At 29.0% G+C, this 10,407-nt stretch overlaps 1 protein-coding gene across 1 annotated transcript; it reads left to right on the plus strand.

Annotated features, from left to right (window-relative positions):
- Window positions 1-5,874: 5,874 nt before the first annotated feature.
- On the plus strand, window positions 5,875-6,878 carry LOC125806980 (adenylate isopentenyltransferase-like). Its single transcript, XM_049486731.1, has one exon. It carries the CDS (start codon window positions 5,875-5,877, stop codon window positions 6,862-6,864), a length of 990 nt encoding a protein of 329 aa, XP_049342688.1. The 3' UTR covers window positions 6,865-6,878.
- Window positions 6,879-10,407: the final 3,529 nt, after the last annotated feature.

Genomic DNA, 10,407 nt, shown 5'->3' on the forward strand with positions numbered 1-10,407 from the left:
GAAGATCCATAAATTGAAGATCCCTATTCTCATAGCATAACACAATAGTATCCACAATGTAGACATTTAGAGAGTTTTATTTATGGGGAGATTTTCTCTCTACAGTTTTTATGTTTTTATTAGTTTGTAATTATTTAGGTCAATTGGTCCTATCATATAATAATATTATGTCTTTTAGTATAGTTTTATGTGTAGTCTAATTTATCAATCATATGATTTGCAATTGTAAGCTTCCGCATGATGCCCTAATCCCCTTCATAACCCAACACAATGAACTTCAATTCCAAAGTCCACATTCAATATTTTATTATGTTCGAAAATTATTATATTAGGGATAAAGTTCATGATGATCATTCGGATTATCTTGAGAGGATCATGTACTTTGACAACTTTTGAAAATCCAACTTTTACTTTTTTTTCATTTTTCTTAATTACTCATTCCATGTTTGATCTTCAACTTTTATTTATAAAAATCTTTTAAAGAGAATTCCAATTTAAAGCAGTGTAAAATGTAAACCAACAAGGCCAGTCTAATTGACTAAAATATACATTTTGATCTCTATTTTATCATCCTTAATTTTTGTTGACCACACCCTGGAGTTATTGCACATTATTATGAGAAAATTATATATTTGTAGTTTAATTTGTATAATTGGTTAGGATTTTCATCAAGAAAAAAAATATAAATTTTTGACGAGTCAATTTTCGATGGCTTTCCTTAGTGATGTCTTCTTCGGAAATTAGCCTCTAGCTTTGCCTCTGCTTTTTAGTGCTTTACGAAGTCATTTTTCATTTGCCATGCTCATAAATTAGTACATTTTTAACGATCAAATTTATTAAGTGTTTAATAAAATAGTCAAAATGTATCTCGTCAAAGGTGATAAAGTTGATTGATAGAAAATCTTGAAATAGAGAATGAGACATGCAAAAGGTCAAGTCTTTAGATGTTTACATTTTAACAGTAACAATTCAATAACACGTGTGGGTGTGCATTAATTAGGTGCATTACCAATTAATTCAATCGCTTTCTCTCTTTATTCCTTACATATTGATCATGTTACACCAGGGTTATAGCTGATTAGTTCTGATTCAACTGTTAAGATATTATTTATTTTTCGATTTGATAGTTTTTAACTAGAGCCTTATGTTTTTATTAACTTGAGTTTTAAATTAAAAGACAGATCATATATTTGGATTCCTTATAAGAGATTGAACATCTTCACATGCTTACTAATCATCATATTACGAGAAGTATTTGCTCTAATATCACTTTTAATGATATGGAACTAACTATTAAGATATTGTTTACTTTGACCAATTTTGTGAGGCCTCATGGTTTAGTTCCCTGGAGCGTTAATTCAAGAGGTGCGTCAACAATATAATTGCATTCTTGATTCCAATTTATATAGCCGCTAACCAATATTAAATTTGCCTAAGACAAACTTCATGTGAAATTCTTGTTTGAGTTCAATAATTTTTGCTAGCGATCTATGGGTTATTGCACTTCGTTCAATTAGGCTCATCCCCGTCAAAACTGTTGAATTGTGTAACTATCTAAGTTGAACTCATTTTGAGTTGATTTCTCAAATGGTTACTCAACTAAAATTTATTATCTCATAAAGATGATTTCTTTGTTGAATAAAAAAAATGTCTTTCTGAAGTATTAATTATTAATTGAGTGACCATATGCAACTCATTTTTTAAAGAATACAATTTGTGTATTGCTCAGACCACACTTATAAAATTACATTGCATATATTATTGTCAATAAATGTCATTATCGCATTGTACCATACCCAAAAAAAAAAATTGGAATAAACAAATTGAAAATGGTGTCAATGTGTAATGACTTCTTATGCCAACGACTTCATTTTTTTAATTTATTTTTAAAAAAAAAAATTATATTATTATTATTTTGTGTGTGTGCATCCATTTTTTTAACATTCTCAACTCTCCAATTACTCGTCTTCGAGCATGGTAAATAAATAACTTTCATTATACTTAATCAAAAGGTTTTGATTTAAATTCTGAAAACAGAAATAAAGTTAGGAATGAACTAGCGTGTTTCTTCTTTACTGTACTTTATCCGGAGCAAATTAGAATTAAACAAAATTCTAGAGGGAATACATCATTTTCAATTATACCAAGTAAAATGGACCGAAGTGAATACTTTATTATTGTCAATCATAATAATAAGTAAAATGGACTTTGATGAAGTAGTTCATTTTCAAATTTCAACATTTGCAAGTTTTTCTTTAAAGGGTACATTTAGGTAACTAGTAGGTGTAAATAGGCTCAAACTAGCTTATACTTCACGATGCAACAACATATTTTGACATTAGTGTTTACAAGGTTTTTTTCGATTTTGATGTTTAACTACAAATTTGTTTTGTATTGAGCTAGTAGTATGGGATGATGAACATTCTTTTATTTGTTGTGTTTTATTTATAGAAATGTCACAAATTATGATGTAGGCTTGATTATTTGAGCCGGCCTTAGGAAGGTGCTCCTATATATGGAGGTAATTATCAACCTAGCTAGGCCATGGGCCTTCTTAATTTCCCATTGACCCATCTAAACTCGTGTCAGTAAAAATTACTTGTAATGATTCGAAAATTATGAATACAAAAATAAATAGAGAATCTCATATTTGTAACGAGGACGTTCTTTTTATAGATTATTCGCGCAAGAAATTAAAGGTATTATGCCAAGGCTTTCTCAAGTCATTGTAACATTTTATTCTTCATGTCAAATTGAAATATAAGGCCCCTTTTTAATTGCAACCAAGGAAAGAATACCACGAATGGTGTTCAGAAACTAGAAACAAATGTAAATATTCACTTAAGAACTTTAATTACCCTCAGATTAAAAGATACCAAAGTCATCAGCCAAAAAATCAAACACAAGATTAATGTTTTTGAAGAATATGGTCATATTTATTTTCAAATGTTTGAATAAGTGAAAAAATCCATGTTGAATCCACCAAACAATCTAGTGTTGTAGTAGCTAATTGAGATTGGAATTGAATACCAAGGGTATATTTGACATGATTGAAGTCATTCTCCAAAAAATATTAAATATTATTATTATTGTTATTATTAAAAAGGGCTCTCACTAAGGTATTTAAATTAAAAAGAATAATATTTGAAATAAAAAAAAGTGTCGCGCAAAGTTTAAAAAAAAGGGGGAGGGGGGAGAAAGAAGAAGAAAAAAACTATTTACGCTTAAAACTTGAGGTCTCATATTTTAAATTATCTGACTCAGCTAATCTAAATTCATATTCGAAAAAAATGCTAAAAAGAATAAGTCTTGGTTTGATTATTATTGATATATACATTTAAACTAAAAGTTTTGGTATTTAAATAAAATATTTAAAACCTAACTTTTGTTTTTTATTTATTTTAGGTTTGTGAATAATGTATTCATGTTGTTGCGTGGCACACATTTTAAACTATTTATATGACTTGTTAAATTTTGCAAGATGCGTATTTACATATCCAAATTGCCACCTATAATTTGTGACAAAAGTTTTGAAAATTCTTATAGTTAGACTCATAAAAACAAAGAAACAATAATTTACGTAACTCCAAATATGAAACTACCAACAATATTATGGACAAACCACTACAACAAATATGATATATAGCTACGAAATTATTAGCTACGACATCAAATTCGTCACTAATTGTTCGCTTTTAGTGACAAAATTTACTTTTCGTGCTTAAATATATGAGACACATACTTTTAGTGACGAAACAAAAAAAACCATAATATTTCATAATATTATTAATATTTTACCATGTTGAGTCTCATATATTTAATTTGGTAAAAGGTCTATAAATATGTACTCTCCTATTTAAAAGATCATTTATTTTAATGATAATCTTAAAATATTATAAATACTTCCCTTATTTTTCAAGTCCAACGTCTAGTCAAACTATATTATGATTTATGAAATGGAGGGAGAAATAAAAATAAAAAATAAAATTAGATAGTGAGAAAAATATTTAACTCATGTAATAAGAAATTGTTGGAGAAATATATAATTGGTCTTATTACTTGTAATGACCCACCCAATTTAATTCACACCCACCCACCCATTTGAACACATATCCACTTTTTATCTCTTGAGAAATTAAAAAATGACCATTGTTATTTCATAATATTGATTATTTTTTAAAGATAGGATCAAAAGATAACTAATGAATGTTATTTCTATGTTATACAATATAGTAGAGAATTATGACATCAACTTTTCAAAAAACGTTTCAATTAGATCATATTAACACTTCATATACATAGAAATATGTTTTAAAAAAATATAACTAATTCCCTTTGTTAATCATTTATAATAAAATAAAAGAAACTTCAATCAAAATTGAGTAGTTTACGTTCTAACATTTACACATTTAGTTTTGCACTAATATTAAGTTGTACACTTGTTTGTATTATCTAATATTTATGAATTATTTATTTAATTATATTCTTTGATAGATATTCAATATTTCAATATTTTACTACATAAAACAGGTTTTTTACTTATGTCCTCCTACTTTGAAATATTCACAAGTGGATATTTAAATTTTATATATAGAATTAAACAATACGGAAAAGTAATAAAAGGACATTAGACGTAATTTTAGAAGGACCTTCCCGTAAAAAAACCGAGTCTTGGCAGCTCAAGTGAAAGTTTTTTAGACTAGTCCCACTAAAGTGGGGGCTATTTAAGCTACTTTAGTGCAAACCAGAAGGACTGAAGTTGTTGGATGTTGCTCAGTCCTGCTACAACTTAACAACCAAAAAGCTCTGCATCGAACTTCAGCCCCTTCGAGTTGGCCACAGGGTAACTGCCTTTGACGCCCCCACACCATTGGAACAGGAGGGGGCGCGTGGTTCACCGGTTCCACCGACTAGATCAAAAGAGTGATTCAGTCGATACAGAAGTGTGTTGGTGCATCAACCTCTTTCTTTCACAGGTGAGGGGACAGTACGCTTTAAGGAGCTTGGGCTACTCAACCGATAGGAATAGGGGTTTGTTTCCACAACTGAAAGATAATTGAAGCAAGATCGGAAACAGAATAAGATTGAGGAGTGGAAAGTCACTCGGCTCAAGCCGAGAAGCGAGGTAAACCATTCTCAGAAGGAGCAAGTTTAGCGAATGGGAATGGAACATACACATACAAACTATATAACATCCTATAATTATCTTAATATCAAAAAATTTAAATTACGATATCTACCATATGACCCATTGTGCTATCCATAAGTTAAAGTCAATTTTTTATTAATTCAAAAAGTAGTAGTACACTACTTACTATTCCTTTTGAATTCATTATAAATATGCAAACATGTTATAAAAATGCGACCCAACATCTTCACTTCCTTCCATTCTTCTTCATCTCTTTCAATGGCAGAAAATACATTACCAGCATTAAGGTAAATTACGAAAAATAACAATTTCCATTATCGTAACCGATAAAAAATTAAATATTTTATACCATATATTATACACTAAAAAAAACAGAGCAAAAATGAAGCCATCAATAAACAGTAGCACTACATATATAAATATATATACATTCATCTATCAAGCTTCATCTTCATCTTCATCTTCATCTTCGTCATAACAGAAAAATACAATACTATCCCACCCCACCCCCTCCATTTTCAGGTGCTGCCAAGAGTACTAAAAACCAACAACTAACACCCACCCCCTCACCCCCAACCCCCATTTTCTCAAATTCATGATTTTTGTATGATAGTGTACATAATAAATAGCTACAGTAATAGTAGTAGTAGTAGTAGAATCCAACTCTTTTTTGGTTATCTATGCTTCATATGCATCACCATTTTCATATTTCTTCTTCTTTACTTATGAGAAGATTATTCGGATCATTTTATCATATTCATTTTAAAAATTTCAAATTCCTTCAAAATCACAAATGGGTATGTCGTAACATGGCTACGACAACAACAGTAGCACCACCAACAACGAAAAAAATCGTTGTTATAATGGGTGCTACTGGTTCTGGAAAATCAAAACTCTCAATCGACCTCGCCACTCGTTTTTTCCCATCGGAGATTATAAATTCAGACAAAATTCAAGTTTCCAAAGGGATTGATATAACAACGAACAAAATTTCAATCAATGAACAGGGCGGCGTTGTTCATCATTTACTCGGTGAGTTTTCCGGTCCTGAGTTGTTTTCCCCTTCTGATTTCCGGTATACAGCTGATAACAGAATCACTGATATCATTAATCGCCGGAAACTTCCATTAATCGTCGGTGGGTCGAATTCCTTCATCTACGCTCTGTTATCAAACCAGTTCAATCCGGGTGTCGATGTTTTCGATGAGTTAAACCCGGTTCAGTGTATATCAAAGGAGCTTCGTTACCATTGTTGCTTCATCTGGGTCGATGTTTTCACTCCGGTTCTGAATCGTTACTTGTTTCAACGAGTCGACGAGATGATGGACTCCGGGATGTACGAAGAGCTCGAAGAGTTCTTCGAGAAAAACGGGTTTTCCGACCGGAACACCGGGATAAGAAAAGCGATTGGGGTACCGGAGATGGAGGGGTATTTTAGGAATTTGAAAAATTGTACCACCGTACAGGAAAAATGCAGGCTATACGATGAAGCAGTGAGAGAGATAAAGGAGAATACGAAAGAGCTTGCAGAGAAACAGATGTGGAAAATTCAACGGTTGAGAGAAAGTGGGTGGGACCTACAAAAAGTAGATGCCACGGAGGCACTCCGGGCGAAAATGTCGCCGGAAAACAGCAAGATTCCGGCGACGGAAATTTGGGAAAGACAAGTTGTATTACCAAGCATGAAGATTGTGAAACAATTTTTGTTGGAGTAGGTTTTCCAGCTAATTACACCTCTTCAAAAATTCTCCATTTTCAATATTTTTCTCTCTTTTAAAATAAATAAATATATATACTATAATTTTTTGTTTAAAAAAAAAAAAAAAAACGTATGTAATGAGGCTGACGTAGTAACCAATTATGGTTTTTTTTTTTTTGTAATTTACTAACTTATTTACAAAAATATACATAAAAAAAATGGAAGAAAAATCAAAGAAAAAGAGTCTTCTATAATTTCTTCTTTCTCTATTTATTTTGTTTTTTTTATTGGATTTGTTTCTTGGAATGAGTTAAAAATTGAAGTACTTCGATAAATGGAGTATTTTGTGTTGAGAGTATACATCAAAACGAAAATATATACTCTATCCATCTCAAATGAGTACTTAGAGCACTTTTTATTTTGTACGATACTTAAGAAATTATAAATCATAATATAATGGTATTTATTCATCCTTTATTTTATTTTTTGGAATTTTATAAATAAATGTGAATACTTTTAAAAAGAATTAATTGTAAAGATAATATAGACCTTAAGGCCTAAACTCTGACTAACCCTGAGAAACCCAAACACCAAACTCTTAACACTAAGAAACCCAAATCCTATAAAACCTTTAAAACCCCTAACCCATAAAAACCCTTTTAAAAAAACCCCTAAAACACCCTTTAAATACTCTTAACTTAAAAAAATAATTTAATTAATATTTTTTTGATTTAGTAAGATAAACAACTGATATGAAACAATTATTTTTAATATAATGATCAACTAATATAAAATAGAGGGCAAATAATTTAAATATATTGTGGTAAAAATTTCCAACATGATCATAATATTCAAATTCTAGATTGCCTCCACTAAAGTTATTATATAACATAATGTATTAATAGACATGACAACATATATCACAATATCACACGAGAGACATCTAAGGAGGATTTTTTTTTTCGGTGTTTGATATTCATATTAGAGTCTGATTAATTTATATTCGCAGTGAAAAGTCTCACTTTGAATAAAACGTTTTTTTATAAAGGTGATCTCATATTTAATACTTTAATCCGAGACTCTAATTAAGAAATAAAGAAGTATTTACCATTATTTCAACGCAACATTTGATGATATTTAAGGAGGATTTATGTTTTTGACAAATTCATTCCTTATTAGTTATTACTTTTAACTCAAATAGTCAAATTGATCATTTTTCATTTAATTTATTATTGTACTATCTTATAATTCTAATTCATAATTGGATCATAAGCTAACATTGACAAAGCTAATAAAGAGCTCAAGTAATTAATTAAAAGCTTTATGAAAACTCTATTGAGAGTGACCAGTGTATTTGAAAATTAATCTTAATTATGCTATCCTTTTCTTGAACAATCAATTAAATTAAAAAGTCAATTAGATAATGTGTTTATCCACAAAAAACTCTTATTTTAGTAATCACATTTTGCTAGCAAGTGACTGTAATTATAAACTTTATGTAATATAATACATTAGATGTAATAGCACGCTTATTTCTACAAGTCTATAAGAAGGTACGTCTTTAGAGTATATTGAATCAGTATAGCTATCATTCTTCTAATCCAATAACGCAATTTGAATTAGTATCAAAAGTTAAGTACTAAATATTATTATTATAACAAGTAATCTACTCTTAAAAAAAATAAATTATTTATCATACATTTTTTGAACGATTATATATAGTTTTCTTTTAGATACTGAAAATCGTCCAAATAAATCTTTCATGGTGGATTATAGTGTTATCAAAAATTGTTGTGTTGACATGTAGGGTGTGTATTAAGATTTCCATTAATTAAAATAGTTTAATCTTGCAAAGGATCGCCTAAATATTGTGTTATAACAATATCTCTTATTTAGATTGCCTAAATCCAATCTAATTTAATTTGATTTGATTCGTGTATATATATATATATATATATATATATATATATATATATATATTAACTATTTGTGTTGATAACTTTAGATTGCCCTTACTGGCAAGTCGAACATGTTACACTCTTTGCCAAGCTGATAATTGTTAATTAGCTATATAAAAAATAATAAATATTTCATTCAAAAAGCAAGTTGAAAACAAAATAATTCCATACCAAAAATATCTATAAGAGATCTTTAAAATTGTCAAAGATGAAGGAGTTAATTTGACCAATCTTTAAACTTTAGTTAGATTAGATAAGATTAGTTCAATAAAATTATATATTTAACCTCACATGTGGGACGAAATTCATATGGTTTGATTTTCGAGAAGTAAACGTTACACTTGTATTTTGGATAAGAATATATATTATCTTTTACTTTTCTGTTTCATTATGACGGAAGATTCGTCTAAGGTATTACGTGAATCACTTCTTCAAAAGCTTTCCACTAGAATCTTGTCTTCCTTTCGTGTATATACTTCTCTCATAGGCACACTCTCAATCATGAGCGTCACAAATTTCATGTCTTAATTATTTACCATTTATGCTACTTAATTCTTGTTGTTGAATATTAATTATCATCTTGAAGTGTATATATATATATATATATATAACGATCTAAGAGACAACCTTGTCATAGCTCTCGATTACCCTCGTTGGCATGCAGACGAACATGTATAATTTTATTAAATTTAGAGAATCATTCATTATTAATTAATTAAGAAGCAAGTTGAAAAAAAAATATATTAGGATTATGATCTCAAAATGCAAAATTAGTGGAGCTACCTAGTTTTAATTAAATAGTTTGGGATCATTAAACATGCCAAGACAAACAATAGTGGTATGCATGTAACCCCTATAACTAAGTGAATCATAATATTAAGCTCCTAAATGGAGTATATCCTAGTAGTAAAGAATTAACTTAACTTTTTTAATTTAAATTAAGACATTATTTGTGAATCTGAATTCAAAAAAAATATTGTCAATTTATTTATTTTACTTACCATAAGATTGAAACATCTTCCTTACTTTCTTAATGTATGTATTAGCAATTAGTTAAAGCTAAGATACATATATAAAAAGAAACGAGGGAGTATAGTTTCATCTTTCTCACGTTTAAATATTTTTAAAAAATATTTATTTTTTTATTAAAATATTACTTAATTTGTCTTTCGAAAAGAAATAACGTATCAAACTTTCTGATGAAGATTGTTTTTTTTTTTAAAAAAAAGTATCTTAATTTGTCCGCGGATAATGTAATATATTATGTATTCGCATTATTTAATTATTGTTATAACATGTTAATATTATTTTAATTTTCAAGTATGCAAGAAACTTATAAATTCTACTATATATATTTATTACAATTATATACATATAATGTTAACATTTTAATATGGCATGATCATGTTGTAAAGAAAGACAAGGGGATGCTGATGGAAGCTAAAATGGGAGAGATCCAAGAAGAATAGAAAGAGTGAAAGACAGAAATATCGAATGAAGACTCATGGATGAGTCCTTGGAAAGTCTCTCTCTCAAAATTATATAGGCAGAATGGTCTGGTGGACCCTTGTTCTTGTATCTGTTTGTATTGTGAACCCTTC

Source organism: Solanum verrucosum, unplaced genomic scaffold (assembly GCF_900185275.1).
Source record: "Solanum verrucosum unplaced genomic scaffold, falcon-dt-bn FXZP01000196.1, whole genome shotgun sequence".
NCBI classification, from domain to species: Eukaryota; Viridiplantae; Streptophyta; class Magnoliopsida; order Solanales; family Solanaceae; genus Solanum; species Solanum verrucosum.

What these genes read in the sequence shown, in the direction of transcription:
- LOC125806980 (XM_049486731.1), top strand. Translation starts at nt 5,875, where the DNA reads ATGAGAAGATTATTCGGATCATTTTATCATATTCATTTTAAAAATTTC.